The sequence below is a fragment of the Nannobrachium achirus genome (assembly GCF_963921795.1).
Source record: "Nannobrachium achirus genome assembly, chromosome: 12".
NCBI classification, from domain to species: domain Eukaryota; kingdom Metazoa; phylum Chordata; class Actinopteri; order Myctophiformes; family Myctophidae; genus Nannobrachium; species Nannobrachium achirus.
Genome location: NC_137832.1, coordinates 59,868,275 through 59,886,338, shown reverse-complemented (window position 1 = coordinate 59,886,338; position 18,064 = coordinate 59,868,275). Strand labels below are relative to the sequence as shown.

Sequence of the window (18,064 nt, the reverse complement as noted above, 5' to 3'; positions counted from 1 at the left end):
GTCTGGATTTGCAGCCTTTTCAAAATAGCAGCTCATCCGCAGCCTTGTTTTCCCAGAGGAGCGTTGGAGTGTTGAAATACAATTAGAAAAATGATTTTTTATTTTATTTTTTTAAGAAAAAGAAAACTTGTCTCAGCGTGTGTGGTGTAAATATTATTCTCCTCGGAAAGAACAAGCAATAGAGAAACGGAGAAGGGGGCCAGGATGGACACACTGTGTGTAGGGATATTTGACAACTTTATACTTAAAAAAGAACATTGATTGTGGAAATAGTCGACCTACAAGCTCACGTTGTGAGCTTGTAGATCTGCTATTTCCACTATTTTGACTTCTTTTTTTAAATATATGAACATTTTTCAACATGGAAACGATTATGACGATTATGAAAAATAATCACGATTGTGTCAAATAATTGCGATTAGACGATTATGTCATAATTGTGACAGCCCTACTGAAGAGTTCATATTTAATACTAACACGCAGGAATTAGCTTTCGTGGATTTTGTCGTTTTCCTCAGGACATGAATACTGTTTTTTGATTGTATGTGTGCGCGCATGCGTGTGTGTATGTGCGTCTGCTTGCCTGTGTGTGTGCATGGGTGTGTGTGCGTGCGCGTGCACGTTTCCAGTTGTGTGTAGACGTTGTCACGCTGCCAGCAGCAGTTATGTTGTTTACCATACAGGTAGTCGTCTGGCGTATTTTAATTTGTATTGAAGAATTGACAAATGAGTTGTGACTCTCGGGGGGGAGCTGCTGTTTCTCCAGGGAGAGGAGGGGGGGGGGGGGGGGAGGGGGAGCTGTTTCTCCGGGGAGAGGGAGGAACAGCAGCACTGGGGATGGATGGATGGAGTGATAGGGAAAGGTGAGAGAGAGATGGAGAGAAATATATCGTCGTTGTCGGGTGGAAACCTCGTATCTCCAAGTTTCAAATTTGTACGTTCTTTCGCAAAGTAAAGCCCTGCTTCATCATACATGGCCGTCGCAGTATAGTGAAAACAGCAGATCTTCACAACGCCTCACGGTGCGAGGCGTTGTGTGCTTGTAGATCGGCTGTTTTCACTAGTTTAAATCATTTTTAAAATGATGAATGCGAAACGAACGGTATTGGACATACAAGGTTTTCACCCGACAACGACGATATGTATATTTTCTTTTTCCTTCCCCCCCCCCTTCTCTTTCCCAGCGAACATCTGAGGTATCGCTCTTGAGGCGAGTGGACGGGTAATGGCTGTCATTTGCATCACCGTAAGAGAGAGAGAGAGAGAGAGAGAGAGAGAGAGAGAGAGAGAGAGAGAGAGAGAGAGAGAAAATATTTTTTTTTCATTTTCTACTCACTTCCACTCCCCTGGATGTCTCTTCATCCTCACCTGTAAATATCGTCGTTGTCAGTTGAAAACCTTGTTTGTCCAAAACCGTTCGTTTTGCATTTATCATTTTAAAAATGATTCAAACTAGTGAAAACTACTTTTGTGCGACGGCCTTGTATGATGAAACGGGGCTTTACTTTGCGAAAGAACATACAAATTTGAAACTTGGAGATACGAGGTTTCCACACGACAACGACGATATAACTGTTACCGGCGCGCGCACACACACACACACACACACACACACACACACACACACACACACACACTTGCGCGTGTGTGTGTGTGTGTGTGTGTGTGTTTGTATATATACAAACACACACACTTTATACATTTCACTTCATACATTTTCAGATACATTTGAGATTCAGATAATTTCTTTCCAGTTCATCACACATTATACCATAAATATGCATAACATAATACAATAGCTTTAAAACCCTCTAGCAAAGGGCTTTTTGAAAGATAAACACATACAAATATAACCCAACAGTGATTTAATTTCACAATGTGTTTTCTCAATTATGGATTCAATTCAATTTCATTTGTAAAAAAGATGCCCAAATTGCCTTTTTTTCCTTCCTATTATGATGCAAGAATGTATAGAAAATGCTGGAACTGAATACATTCTCAATTATATTCTATATATACAGTATATTTAAAAATGTTTAAGTTGCGTCGTAGAAATGGTTCAACTTTCCGCTTGTTTACATTATTTTTTAACACCAACTGGTGGAATTCTTGTGTGTGTGCGTGTGCGTGTGTGTGTGTGTGCGTGTGCGTGTGCGTGTGCGCGCGCGCGCGCGCGTGTGTGTGTGTGTGTGTGTGTGTGTGTGTGTGTGTGTGTGTGTGTGTGTTTTGGAATTTAGCAATTCACTATATTATCACGATAATCAAAACCATTATCCTGGGGCGGAACATTTGCCAAACAAATAGCAGATCTACAAGCTCACAACACGTCGCGGCTATTTTTTGGCAAAGACTTTTGATAGAGAGTGAAAAAAAGACTGTATCAAGTACGTATATTACAAGTACTTTTGACCAATTATAGAGGGTTTAAGTGGTACCGGATATGCAGCTCGGCAAATAAAAGGTCAATTGATCAGTGCATGACGGAAGACGATATGACGATATATAAGATCTCCACAATACAATTATCGTGAGTGTTTTTGATCACGATAAACGATAATATCGCTTATCGTCCCATCCCTAGTGTGTGTGCGTGTGCGTGCAGGCGCCTCACCTCCCCCCCCCACCCCAAAGAAAAAGAACTCCTACACATTCCTCTATCCCCAAAATCCCAGTGTACAGTATATATTTATATGCGAGTCGTTGAGGTTTCCAAAACCGGGCAAGAGAAAACACAGAAAACGGAGCGATGTACGTGCAGCCTGAAACGACATCATAGACACGGCAAGAAGAAGTAGATCAATATGTCACCTTCTTGGATGACACGGCGGACAGGTTCTGGACATGGTTTTGATTTATGCAGGAGGCACTAAATCACTTCCCATGTCACGATTTGTGTCTAGTTTCCTAAGTGCGTCTTGTGGCCTGAGGCCTGTGTGTGTGTGTGTGTGTGTGTGTGTGTGTGTGTGTGTGTGTGTGTGTGTGTGTGTGTGTGTGTGTGTGTGTGTGTGTGTGTGTGTGTGTGTGTGTGTGTGTGTGTGTGTGTGTGTGTGTGTGTGTGTGTGTGTGTGTGTGTGTGTGTGTGTGTGTTGTGCAATTGAGTGTTTGTGAATGAAGAAGTGATGGGCTTGGGCCATATAACTAGGCCTGTCTCAATTGTTACATAATCGTCTAATCGTAATTGTTTGACATAATCGCAGTTATTAATTATAATCGTTTCATGTGGTGAAACAAAATATTTTCAAACATTCTCAAAAATAGTGGAAATAGCAGATCTACAAGCTCACATCTACAAGCTCACATCTACAAGCTCACAACACGTCGCGATTCGTTGTAGATCAGCTATTTCTACCATCAATGTTCTTTTAGTATAGCAAGTATACAGTTGTCAAATATGCCAGTCATTTCTTTGTATATTGAGGTTATCAATATCTGCCATGTGCAACTTCAAAGACTAAAAGAAGCCAAACAGAAATGTAATTGTCAACGACAGTAACACAATTGAATCGTTAATCGCAATTATTTGAGTGAGTCTGAATATCTCAAATCCTTCAAAGGTTTTTTGAAAAACCTATGTCTATACGTCAGTGGTTCTCAAACCTTTTCACATCAAGGACCCCCACAATTATATAGTTCCAGGGACCCTCCCAGAAGCAAAACTTGAGTTACAAATGTTCGCTTAAAATAAATACATATATTCAAAGATTTGCACACATTTTCACGACTTTTCAAAAATAGCAGATCTACTCTGTAGCCACGCTGTGAGCTTGTATATCTGCTATTTTTCAATATAATAAAGACCCCTCCACGTTGGGCCCTTAGTAACTCAGTCCCACTTCCCCCCCCCCTTGTGACGCCCCTGGGGCCATGCCTGCCTGGACTAGTTCTTTTTTCCCCCCCTTCCTTCTCCTCTCCTTATTCAGAGGAAATCCAAACCCACCACCACCACTCCAGATATCTCCTCTCTGCTCTAAGGGAAAGGTCACAATGCGGCAGTTATTTTCTTTTGGGGGGTCGGGGGGGGGGGGGGGGGGGGGGGGATCATCGGTGAGTCATCGACCACTCCAGGCGGTGCGCGCTATGCTATGGGATACCTGGCTCTGTGTGTGTGTGTGTGTGTGTGTGTGTGTGTGTGTGTGTGTGTGTGTGTGTGTGTGTGTGTGTGTGTGTGTGTGTGTGTGTGTGTGTGTGTGTGTGTGTGTGTGTGTGTGTGTGTGTGTGTGTGTGTGTGTGTGTGTGTGTCTTAACCCTTTTAAGACCCGAGGCAGAATCTGCTGCAAATGGCTTTCTAAATCAGTAGTTATTCTCACGCTTTTCAAGACTTTTCAAACTATTTAAAAAAAATAGCAGATGTACAAGCTTGCATTGAATAGCCAACGCAAAAAGAAACGACTAAAATGACACGGATGCTTTCCCGGGTTTAAAATGGTAGTTAGACTCCATATTCATTCATTCATTCTAACCTGCTGTAACATTTTGGGGTGGTCTTGTTGTTATCTGGTCACTTTCCAGCATGACATTTCTTATTTCTCATCATCATCTGAGCCTTTTTGATGGGAATAGCTGGTATGGGGAGAGAGGACAGCCTAGATAGCTGTTCAAGGCCTTATATTTGAGTGTGCTGCGGTTAGCGGCGCAGTGGCTTCTGCAGTCCAGTGAAAATAGCCACTTTTCTTTATTTAAATCTGTGCTTTGTGACGGGGGTGGGGGGGGGCTTTGTGCTGACAAAGCTGCGAGTCTTCTTCACAGAGGGGCAGGGGCGTCACAAGGGGGGAGGGGGCGGGAATGAGTTACTAGGGCCCAAGGTGGAGCGGCCTTAATTATTTTATACTTTAGCTATTTGAAAAGTCGTGAAAATGTGTGCAAATCTTTGAATATATGTATTTTTTAAGCGAACACAAATTTTGATTCTGGGGGGTCCCTGGAACTAAATATTTGGGGATTGGGGTCCGTGGCAAAATACATATCGTGTTGGTGGTCCTTCACATGAAAAGGTTTGAGCACCACTGACAAAGAAACATAGGTTTTTTAAAAAAAAACCTTAGAAGGATTTGAAATGTTCAAAGACTTGCAAAAATGTTCACGATCTTTCAAAAATAGCAGACCTACAAGCTCACAGCGCGGCACTCGGTGCCGCGCTGTGAGCTTGGTAGATCTGCTATTTTTCAATAGTTAAAAAGCACAAAATGTGAGTGAAGCCTTGTACCCAGAATTTGTTGTGACACCCCTGTTTTCTGACAAAGCTGCGAGTCTTCTTCACAGAGGGGCCATCTCATCCATGGTGGTAGTTGTTATGCTAAAGGAATCTGACCTGAAGTCACACATACTGTCATAGGAGCCAGAGGCCTTTGGGTGTGTGTTTTTTTGTCAGCCCCGAAACGGAGCCCGCTTATTGGTGCCGGGTTTGTGTTGAAGCGGGGACGGGGTCGAGCCCCTGGGAGCAACGGGGGTCAAAGGTCAGGTGTCGGGGATGGAAGCAGAGCTCGGGATAGAAAGAGGGCAGAGAGGGCCCTGCTGCTCGGCATTCTGGGGGCCTGGGAAATCAACATGACGTGTGTGTGTGTGTGTGTGTGTGTGTGTGCGCGTGTGTGTGTGTGTGTGTGTGTGTGTGTGTGTGCGCGCGCGCGCGCTTCCAAAAGGAGCTTTTGTGGAACGCAAGAGGAGCACACAGTCTCTCACACACACGCTTTTATTTTCATGTTCTTGCTCCCCGAGTCGCAGGCACCTAACATTTATTTCACAGAGCTTCATCTGATGTGTCGCTGCGTCGTTCAAATCACGTTGTGTTCTGAAGATGACGACGTTGGGACACGCGGTGCGCTTGTTGATCTGCAGTTTCTTGCTACATCTTTTGGTTAAAGGACAACTTTGTTTTTTTACAACAAGGGTTCATATTTTAGATAGTCATTAGAGAAAAGAAAAGATGAGTGTTAAAATGTTTTAATTTACTTCTTTCTATTGTTTTAGTGATTTTAGTGATTTTGATTTGCATGCATGCCCCCAGGTTGGGGGCTAAATATGTCTTTTTAGACACAATAAGCCCATTCCCAAGATGCACCGCAATCTTTCATGGGCAGATGTGACTTATGGATGCTGGTGTAAATAGTAATAAAGAAATTGTCAGCTTATTGTGTCAAAAAAGACATATTTAGCCATATTTTGGCTACGATAGAAAGCAGTAAATTAAAACATTTTAACACTCATCTTTTCTTTTCTCTGATTCTTTTACACTTGGTTGATTCTCTTTTTAAATCAATCTATTTTGCAGCGGTTATCAGCAGCATCAAATGGTTTAGGAAATACCATCTTATACTTCCAGCCGCGCGTTGTTTTTCCTCACTGCATTGTTTACAGAATGTGTCGTCGTGCGCGCGGAGTGACATGTAAACCAGTGTCAGCCCGTCAACTCCCAGACACATTGGTGTCATCCAGACAAGTAGAGCAGTGTGCTGCACACACACACACACACACACACACACACACACACACACACACACACACACACACACACACACGCACACACGCGCGCGCACGTCAGAAGCTCCACTCTTCTCCGTAAATTGTCTCTAGTCATGTCTGCATGATGGCTCTCTCCAAAAGCTGTTCTGTTCTGTGTGTGTGTGTGTGTGTGCGTGCGTGCGTGCATGCGTGCGTGCGTGCGTGCGTGCGTGCGTGCGTGTGTGTGTGTGTGTGTGTGCGTGTGCATGTGCGTGTGTGCGTGCGAGTCTGATCATCAGGCAGTAAATAACAAGGCATTGCACCGGTGGGGGGAAGAGAGAGAGAGATATAGCGATACAATAAATAAGCGGAGTGGATCACATTAAATTCAGTGTGTGTGCCTTAAACACATCGCTGTGGTAATCTTTTGTGACTGTAATGCCGTTAAGGATATTTAGGTGTGTTTGTGTGGCTGCAGCCCCCTTGTTGCTCTGCAACCGTTATTATTGTTCGCCTTTCTTTTTTATTATGCATGTTTTCCCTTTGCCGTTCCGTTGACGACGCTAAGTACTATAGCTCGTTCCCCACCCCAGCCAGATGAATAGCCTATCATTGAGATATTACCGTGGGATATGAATTCCACGCCGCCGACGTAATATGCGAGTCATTGAACAAGTCTTAATAAGATAGGGTTTTTTATTTTTTTTATTGGAGAAAGAGATTTCTCCGCCGCTTGTGGAGGAAACGTCATGGTGATTTGGGATTTGGGCATGTGTGTGATGTAGGGATTTCACACTGCCTTTTTACACTTTACACTACAAACATGCAGGTCATGGATGATGATATAAGCCCCTGAAATACCTGGAACGTGCCCGAGTCGTGTTAGATTTTAACCAGAGTGCCGCGCTGCGAGTTTGTAGATCTGCTATTTTTGGAGCTGTGTGGAACACAAGCTCCCTATACGTGGCCGTGTGTGTAGGTATGTGGGTGGGTATGTGGGTATGTGGGTATGTGGGTGGGTCTGTGGGTCTGTATGTAGCCTGTATGTAGTAACCCTGGGTGACCAGAGAGGTGCTGTTGAGTCTAGCCTGCCCTGAGCATCAACTGCAATACACACACACACACACACACACACACACACACACACACACACACACACACACACACACACACACACACACACAGCTCCACTTCGAACAGAGGTTCGATTTTTTTTTTTATCGTGAAAACGTATGCAAGTCTTTGAATATCTTTGACCCGATCTTTGACCCGACTTCTAAATCCTTCCTCTAAATCAGTGGTTCTCAAACCTCTTCATGTCAAGGACCCCCAAAATTACAGTTATTTGGCCGCGGACCCCCATCTCAAAATATGTTGTTCCAGGGACCCCCCAGAAGCAAATATCTGAGTTACAAATGTTCACTTTTAAATAGATATATTCAAAGACTTGCAAAAACAAATCATGATTTTTCAAAAATAGCAGATCTACAAGCTTGCAGCGCTGCGAGCTTGTATATCTGCTATTTTTCAATAGTTAAAGCATTAAAAAATTCGAGGCCTAAATGGCTCAACCGTGGCAGTGTTGTGGGGGGGGGGGGGGGGGGGGAATAATCCCATTCCCTCTCCAGTGCTGTTTGGTTAAAACCTCATAATATTTCACAATTATTCTAAAAACTGAAATAAAGTTATGGTGGTCTAAACACAAAAGCGGTTGATCTTTTATATTTGTGCTTAACTAAAAACGTAAATTCATAATCCCAAATCAACAAATCAGGCATGTACTGTATAGGTCAATAACGACTGCAACACGAAAGAGAAAAAAGGATTCCTTGTCTGAACTTTTTTTCCACCCTTCTTCTTTTTCTTGAATATATATATACATCAGTGCTCTAATGTCATGTTGTTTTTAGTTGTGGGAAAAATCAGTAATGTGTTTTCACATGAGATCATGTCTGCATGAGCACGGGCCCTTGGAGTATTATAGGAGGGGGAGCTGTGTGTGTGTGTGCGTGTGTGTGTGCGTGTGTGTGTGTGTGTGTGCGTGCGTGTGCGTGTGTGTGCATACGCGCATGTGCGCGTGCACGTTCGTTCGTGTTTGCTTGTGCACGCGTGAGTGTGCGTTGTGTGAGAGTTAACATGTGTATAGTTGTGGGGGGGGGGGGGGGGGGGGCTTTGTGTATTCTCTGACCATGTGTTTACCGTTCTTGTCCTTGCATTTATGAGGCCGGGGGCTATGTCTAGCTGTTTTGGGATTTTGTAAGTGTGTGTGAGACAGTGAGTATGTGTGCTTGTGCGTGCGTGCGTCTGCGTGTGTGTGAGGGCTGGTGTTGTGCATGTGGCAGCGGCAAGCAGCAGCGGTTGGCGCTGTGCATGTGTCTTTGGCTGTGTGTGCGTGTGTGTGTGCGTGTGCGTGTGCGTGTGCGTGTGTGTGTTGTCAGATTGCGGCGTGTCAGCAGTGAGCCAAGGGAACGCTTGGCTGCCTATCCAGGCCGGCGTTGGACCCTTGCTGTGCCCAGCTAGCATGAGGCTACTGGCGGGTGCTCTGGGGCACGGTGCTGGGGGTGGGGGTGGGGGGGGGGGGGGGCTCTGCCATGCTGAGTTGTACGACGGGACCCTCTGGCTAAAAGAAGCTGGATTTTGAAGAGAGAGAGAGAGACGAGGAGGAGGAGAAAAAACAATCGTAATTGTTCTTGAGTCAGGCACGCACGCCGCTTTTCATATCGAAGTCGTTGTCGGGTGGAAACCTTGTATGTCAGAAAAAAAACGTTTGTTTTTATCGTTAAAGAAAACAAACTAAACTAGTGAAAACAGCCGATCTACAAGCGCACAACTCCTCGCAACCGCGAGGTGTTGTGTGCTTGTAGATCTGCCGTTTTCACTACTTTTGTGCGACGGCCTTGTCTGATGAAGCAGGGCTTTTACTTTGCGGGAGAAAAAAAACGTACAAATCTGAAACTTGGGAGATACGAGGTTTCTGCCCCGACAGTGACGATATATAAATGTTGAATTATGTCACCAACCACCATAACTAACTCCCAACACACCCGGGACACCCACCCACCCACAGTCTTTCGTTTTGTGTTCCCTTCCCCTCTCCCCTCCACTGCCGCCGTCTCCAGTTTAGGTAGTCCCACAGAGGGCAGAACCAGGGGCGTCACACACCAAATTCCGGGCCCTGGGTACAAGGATTCACCGCGGGCCCCCCCATGAATGTTAACTATTGAAAAATAGCAGATATACAAGCTCACAGCGCGGCACTGAGTGCCGCGCTGCGAGCTTGTAGATCTGCTATTTTTGAAAAATTGTGAAAATGTGTGCAAGAAACCCATGTTTCCAAAATTATATGAATTTGGCCACGGACCCCCATCTCAAAATATTTAGTTCCAGGGACCCCCCCCCCCCTGGAAACAGAATTTGAGTTACAAATGTTCAAATAGATATTCAAAGATTTGCACACATTTTCACGACTTTTCAAAAATAGCAGATCTACAAGCTCGCAGCGCGGCACTCGGTGCCGCGCTGTGAGCTTGTATATCTGCTATTTTTCAATAGCTAAAGTTACTAGGGGCCCCTCCACCTTGGGCCCCAGTAACTCAGTCCCACTTTCCTACCCCTTGTGACGCCCCTGGACAGAACGATGGGCACTGACTGGCAAAAAAAAAAAGAGATGGGCAGCCTGAGAGGTGGCGAGAGAGATTGATAGAGAGAGAGAGAACCAGAGCTAGAGAGATAGGGAGAGATGGACAGCAGGCTTGGCAGTCTGACCTTTTTACTAAAGTCCCTCCGCTTCTCCATTCCAGTAGTTTGCAGCCCCAGATGGGCTGGAAGGGGCATCCCTGCTGCCTCGCTGCCTTCCTCTCTGGGTTGTCCTGGCCTGCCCTTACCTTACCTCAGTGGTTCTCAACCTGTGGGTCGGGACCCCAGCCCCAGAGGGGGACACCCTCCCCCAAATTATTTTGAGGGGGTCCCCAGATGATTGGCTTAATGTGAAACATTGTTTTCTCACTCAACAGTAAACAAACCAACATAAAGTTTAAGTGTATAGAGGGTATCTGCACATTTCTAAAGTGACAATTTAAGGACATTTTAATACCTCTAAAATGACAAATTAAACGTTGGCCAAATTGTCCAAATATTAGAGGCAGCGTTGCGAGGCGTTGTGAGCATTTAGATCGGCTATTTTCACAATAGAACCATGTTATACAAAATGTAATGCCTCAACTCTTAGTGCTGGTCAGGGTGTGGGGGGGTCCCCAGTTAAAATAGGATTATTTTGGGGGTCGCGGCCTGAAAAGGTTGAGAACCACTGCCTTACCTTACTTTACCCTGGCTGTGTTTTGCTAACACCGTGTCATCATTCCTGGTCGAGGTGACGTTTAGAGAGAGAATACCCAACAGCGAGTAACAAAACTACAACAACAGCAACAACAACATTTACTGAGCGGAGAAAGATGAGCCTTGGAGTTGAAACTGACAGAGGTCAGCGTGGTTTTAACTCTTTCCTCTCTCTCTCTGGCTATAGCCTGCCGGTGCGTTCATTCATTGAGCGTCAACATGACTGCAGCTTTTGTGATCTTTACAGCCAGTCAGGGATAGACACATAAGCCCTTTTTCCACTGACATGGCCAAACACCACACCACTCCACAACGCCAACTTGTGCCAGGTTTTCCACTACAAGGACCTGGGTAGAGTGGTGTGAAAGTGGTACTAAACGTGGTACTAAAAAGTATCCAATCTAGAGTAGGTCTGAGCTTGGCCAAACAGGGCCAAACACTTCATAATGACTGAGCACTCACTGACTTTTCATTTAGACCACCAGGATATAGTTGTAATACATGATAATAGATTCTATTGTGTTATAACCACTATTATAATCTATTATTATAATACTTTATAGTGTATTATAATCACAGTTATAATCCATTATAGTGTATTAGAATTTAGGATAGTTGTAATACAATTTTATATTGTAATATAATCACAGTTAAAAGGGTCAATTTGTTTCTTACTGATAGGGGTACTTTTGTATAATGGAAAATGTAGATATTTTTATGTGGTGTGGTGTGGTGTGGTGTGGTGCTAAAGCTGCAGTCGAAAAGGGGCTATAGCCCCTTTTCGACTGCAGCTTTACCTTTCACACCACTCTACCTCAGGTCCTAGTGGAAAACCTGGCACAAGTGGGCGGTGTGGTGTGGAGTGGTGTGGTGTTGGGCCGGTGGAAAAGGGGCTATAGTTGACTCAGTCTCTCAAAAGCTTAGTCTTTATGTTAGCACGCAGCGCTGGGTCATCCCAGGCAGCCACCCCAGGAGCAAGGCATCGGTGACGTGCAGGGATTGATTTTTTGAGATGGAAGGCCTAACATCTTCACACACTGCTCCGGGCTTTGCTTGGAGGCACAACCCAAAGCACATCACAAACATAGAGGAAAAAAACAGCCCAATCGGCCATCAGACTCTCTCCTTTGCTGTCTTAGTCTCTCTCTCTCTCTCCCTCTCTCTTTGACTGTCTTAAGGCTGCAGGTATCGATTTAGTTTTTTTGCGATTATTCTGTCAATAATGTCTTTGATTAATAGAGCGTTTAAAAAAAAAAATATATATACATTTATAATATTATATACCAACAAATTGGTTAACCACCTAAGCCATATTGTATACTTTGTCGCACAATGGTGTCATGCAAAAATACTGGAATTGCAGGTTTTCAAGCCCACAACAAGCATGGGTGTCGAGCCTGTCGATCGGCTACGTCATCTCCTACAATGACATGCCCAGAATAGATGAATCGATTATTTTTATTAAAGCAGTGGTTATCAATTAAATTGATTTGTTCAATTACATTTTGAACCCCTTCTCTCTCTCTCTCTCTCTCTCTCCCCCCATTCTGTCTTTGTCTGCCTTCTCGATCTCTCTCTCTCTCTCTCTCTCTCTCTCTCTCATCGCTGCAGTCTATATCTCGGCAGATGACGCGTGAAGCAGTGGTTTCACGTATAGTTTAGCCAAGCACTTTCTGACCTCGTCAATCTCCCTCTTTCTTGACTAAATTCTTTTTTCTGATGGCGGCACAAAGTGATTTTTCTCCATAGACGAGGAGGCGCGCGGTGCGTGGCGTTCCCCCCGTCAGCATTAAAACTCCCAGTCAGTCCTATCGCAGTCAAACAACCTGGCTTGTTTTGTTGTCTTTTTTTCTCTTCGCGTATATCCAGGGGTGTCGCACCAAATTCAAGGATTCACTTCAATTATTTTGTGCTAAAACTACTGAAAAATAGCAGATATACAAGCTCACAGCACGGCACCGAGTGCCGCAATGCGAGCTTGTAGATCTGCTATTTTTGAAAAATCGTGAAAATGTGTGCATGTCTTTGGATATTTCAATTCCTTCGAAGGTTTTTTTTTCTCGAAAAACCTATGTTTCTATGTCCAGTGGTGCTCAAACTTTTTCATGTGAAGGACCCCCAAAATGATATGTTATTTGGCCACGGACCCCCATCTAAAAAAATAATAATTCCAGGGACATTCCAGAAGCAAAGTTTTAGTTACAAATGTTCGCTTAAAAAATACATATATTCAAAGATTTGCACACATTTTCACAACCTTTCAAAGCTTGTAGATCTGCTATTTTTCAATAGCTAAAGTATAAAGAATTCCAGGCCCCTCCACCTTGGGCCCTAGTAACTCAGTCCCACTACCCCCCCCCCCCACCCCCCCCCTTGTGACGCCCCTGCGTCTATCACACGACCTTCCATGGAACCCACGTATAGATTTCCCGGTGAGCTCTCTCTCTCTCTCTCTCTCTCTCTCTCTCTCTCTCTCTCTCTCTCTCTCTCTCTCTCTCTCTCTCTCGGCGGCCATTTAATGTGAGTTTCGACACCTCGGTGACGCGGGGTCGATACCGTAGCAGGGTCATTACAGCGGTAAATTGGGTCAAGCAGGGTTAAAGGTTGGTTTTCTCGGTTGCCCTTTGACCCCCTGACCCCGAGGGGTCGCCCGGGAGCGCTCTCCGATTTGCACGGCTGACCAGGAGTGAATGGATGTGTGTGTGTGTGTGTGTGTGTGTGTGTGTGTGTGTGTGTGTGTGTGTGTGTGTGTGTGTGTGTGTGTGTGTGTGTGTGTGTGTGTGTGTGTGTGTAAGGAGGTGTTTGCACTGTCCTTCCTGTTGTGTGGAATAAGGGGGTGGGGGGGGGGCGTTGGCTTAATTTCACAGCACAGATTTGACGTGGGATGCGACGATGACGACTGCAGGGTTTTCATCAATATGTATTTATTTATATTCCAGATGAACAAAGCTTGTGAGAATGGACCACTTTTGCACAATGGTTCTCAACCTGTGGTTCGGGACCCCCAGGGAGGGGGGGTCCCCAAATATATATATTTTTTTGGGGGCGGGGGTCCCCATATGATTAACTTTATGTGCAACATTGTTTTCTCACTCAACAGTAAACAAACCAACATAAAGTTTTAAGTGTAAATGCATGTATCTAAAGTGACAATTCGAGGACTTTTTAATACCTCTAAAATGACAAATTAAACATTGGTCAAACTGTCAAATATTAGAGGAAGAAATTGTGAAAAAAGCCGATCTATATTTCACAATAGAAGCGTATTGTACAAAATGTAATGCCCAAACTCTTAGTATTCATCAGTTTATTTTGGGGGTTGCGGCCTGAAAAGGTTGAGAACAACTGCTTTTGCAGACCTATTTCATGGTTCATTTCGTGGTGTCGTACTTGTCCATAAGTAGCCAACAATAGATGTGCTATTTTCCACCGCTGTCTTTGAACATTTTAGAATGGAAAAACTGAAAGTTTGATATTTCTTTTTTAAATGGTGGGTGGAAACCTCACATGTCCAAGACTGTTAATTTTCAGCATTCAAGTTCAAAAACGGCAAAAGCAGCAGAAGCTCAAAACGCGGTTTCAACTTTCGAGCTTGTAGATCTGCTACTTTTGATACTTCTGTGTGATGTTGATATATATATAGATTTATTTTCTTTTTTTAATGTTTTGTTTTCAATGGCATGTCCAAAAAAGGGAGGCCAGATTGATGTAAAACAACCAGCTAACCCTTTCCTTGTCTTTGTCTCTTTTTGCTTGTGTCCACACAGAGTCGGAGCTGCTGTCCCAGAGCAAGGCTGGCGCAGGGGGGGTCCTCCCGGGGGGAGCGGGTGGCGGCGGAGGAGGAGGCAGCGGCGGCGCCAACGGAGGAGGAGGGGGCAACCACCTGCAGTGCCTGTCGGTGCACTGCACCGACGAGCTGGGCGACAGCAAGGGGGGCCGCGGGGGTCCCCCGGTGTCCTCTTGGCGCTCCCTGCACTCCGATATCTCCAACCGCTTCGGGACCTTCGTGGCGGCACTGACTTGAGCATCGCGACTTATTATCGAAAAAACAAAAATGTTATCCTACGTTTTACTTTTTTTTTTTTTTTTTTTTTAAGAAAAAAATAAAGAGAAGCAGGCCGAATGGAAAGCTAGGAAAGGACGGAAGGAAGAAAATAACAACGTATGATGATGATGATGATGAGGAGGAAGAGGAGGAGAATGTGTTGTTGACGAGGCGACTGCAAACGGCTCTCACCTGCGTTCAGGGAGAGAAAGACATTTATACTCACACACACATGAATAGAAACACACATGCACACACACACACACACACACACACACACACACACGCACACACACACGTGCGCGCACACTCATACAGGCACGCACACACACACACATACGTACACCACATTGTTTCTCATATAAGCAACCAACACACTTTTAGGACATGCGCATACATACACACACACACACACACACACACACACACACACACACACACTGCTGGACTACGCTACACAGCACGGGCTCCGCCCAACGAACGACGCCCACATCTGGAAAAACCTCAAATCAATCTTTCGTTTTTTTTTTGTTTTTCTTTTTTTTCTTTGTTGTTTTTTTTTTTTTTTTTTTTTTTGAAGAAAAATATAGAAATGTCATTGGAGGAGGAGAAGGGAGATGCCAGATCAAACGGTTGGTCATTGGTTGTGGCATTCTATACCGGTTGTGTTGAGTCTGTGTTCTCACAAGCTAACGTTGAGCCTTCCTCCCACCGTCACTCTTCTCGTCCACTTCAACTCCATGTGGGCGAGCGGAGTCCAACAGGGCTCCATACTGTACTAGTGTATTTTTACCTTTTCTGTTATTGTGGGGAATGCTTTAGCTGAAACGAGCGAACCTGTCGATCTGCTATTTTCCTGCAATAGCCTTCCCCACCATCACGATGCTGGGGTTTAAGTGGTTGTAGTGGTCATCCACACAGCTAACCTATAGCTTCTATAAAATCCTCCCAGTAAAGGTCTTTGCACACAGGCGCGTTTATCCGCACGGATAAAACGGACAATTTCATTTTTTTTAAAAGAAAACAATGATTCTCTACGACCTCATGCACACCGGATCCAAATTAGCCGTTGCGGCCGTGCGTTTTTTCGCGATCGAACCCAGTTCTATTTCTGCGTCTTGTCGCATGCGGTAAAAAAACTCATCACTCCTTTTATGACTCCTTTTGGGATCCTCAGCGCCGATTCTGCACAGCATTGCACACCAAATCCAATGCGTTTTATTCATGCAGCAAACGAAAAAAACGCAACTGTCCTGTGTGCAAAGGGCTTTATGCCCATTCTCATGGCCACATGGCTGGGTTCCATCCCACGTTCCTGAGGCCCAAACAGGCCTCCTGTGTCATGACATCTCACTGACCTGCGTCTTGAAGTAGAGCAGGGGTCTTCAACGGGCAAAGATTAATCTGAATCCAACAACAATGCTGCTGTGTTGTCAAACAAGTCTATGAAATCCATAAAAAGGTTTCATCCGCAAAACACAGTTTTATACCATATGTAGTGCTTCATGTCTCTCTCTCAGCTATAAGGGGTCCTTAGTGGTTCATGTCTCTCTCTCAGCTATAAGGGGTCCTTAGTGCTTCATGTCTCTCTCTCAGCTATAAGGGGTCCTTGGCCTGAGCAACGTTGAAGACCCCCAGAGTAGAGGATGGAACTGTTATCATTTTGTTGTTTCTTTCCGTCTCTTTATGGCTCTCCCCTCAATCCCACCCCTCTTGTATCTCTTCCCCTCCCCTCCCCTCCCCTCCCCTCCCCTCCCCTCCCCTCCCCTCCCCTCCCCTCCCCAATGGTCTCAACCACTCGTATACAATGCAGCCAATGGGAACTGAATTGGAAGGTTGAGGGCCTGTTTAATAAGGGAATGAAAAAAAAAAAAGACTATTGGTATTGCACATGTAAAATAAGAGAAAATTTGCTGTGTGTTAGGCAATCTTGTAATCTTTAAATAAAGCTTCTGTTGAATTTGAATTTCTGAAACGATAGATGGAGGACTGTGACGGCAAATCTTTTGTTTTTGTTTTTCCTTTTTTTTTTTTAATAATATGTAAAGTGCAGTCGTCTGTTTTCCTGCATATTGTATATATCTGTATATGTTTTATTGAGTAACTAAATAACATTAAATATGACGTTAAAGGTGGCACGTGCTTTGGCCTGTTGTATTTATTCCTTGGGAATCCGTCTCAACATGATCGTTCACAACTTCCAATTAAAAAAACCTAGGTTTCAGAGGTGTTTCTTTGGATTATACATATAATCACTACATACAGTGTTTTATGCAATGAATTCCACAGGCACCCACAATTATATTGTCGCTGTCGGGCAGAAACCTTGTAGCTCAATATTTCATATTTTTTCATAAATGAATTGATTGATACAAGTACAGTCAAAACAAAAAAATGTAGTACAGCGCAAGAACAATCAAAACACATTGCCTAAAAGGAACACCCCAAAAAAGCCCCTGTGGTCTTAATTTACCCATATTAGTCTTATGTGTTTGTGTTACCAGATCATTGTTTGTGCTCCCTCTGGTGTTGTGGCTGTGGGTGTCGCAAATTTTGTGGAGGTGTTTAGTCCAAAAAAAAGGTCATGCGAAAATAGTGGAAATAGATCTGTAACCACTTTATGTATCTCATATTCATATAACAATGAACGACAGACGGATAGAACACAGTTCTTTGCATAGGACATTTTCAATAACAAAAGGGGGAAAAGCAGCCGTAAAGAAGATAGAAAATGAAGGGGAAAATAAATAAAATTAAAAAGAAAAATAGGAGATATTTACAGTGGAATAGGGGAGGTAGGTATTAGTCTATTACGAGTTTCGAGTAGCAGCTGTCTGTGTAGGTGACAGACCGATTTTGAAGGAGGCTAGGGATTTGCACTCTTTTAAGGTCTGCGGTAGGGCGTTCCACATGTTGGTGGTAGCCTATAGCAGGAGAAAGCATTAGAGCCTTTTTTTAGTTACGGTAAATCTGGGTTGAACATGATTACAAGACATGCTATCATGTTATGTACACTGTATCAATGAAAGGTAATATCATGAGCTCATCATAACTATATGTTATCTACGCTGGACCCATTTCCATTCTCTGAAATGTTAACGTTGTTGGACATACAAGGTTTCTGCCCGACAGCTATGATATTCAAAGTGACAACTAGAACAGGGCAGCCGTGCACTGATGTGCTCTGTCTGACAAGCATGCAGAAACCGCCGCTATATTTGAGCCAGAGGCGGCGACGTAACAAACCGC

The 18,064-nt window shown here is 44.3% G+C and overlaps 1 protein-coding gene across 1 annotated transcript in view; it reads left to right on the top strand.

The window, feature by feature from the left end:
• Positions 1-14,794, top strand: part of mn1b (meningioma 1b) — a gene marked incomplete at both ends in the record, with an annotated part of 30,917 nt that extends 16,123 nt beyond the window's left edge. Inside the window, one exon of the mRNA XM_080739014.1 lies at positions 14,538-14,794. Coding sequence (XP_080595140.1) covers positions 14,538-14,794 — 257 coding nt within the window. The remainder of the gene's footprint in view (positions 1-14,537) is intronic.
• Between the last annotated feature and the right edge of the window lie 3,270 nt (positions 14,795-18,064).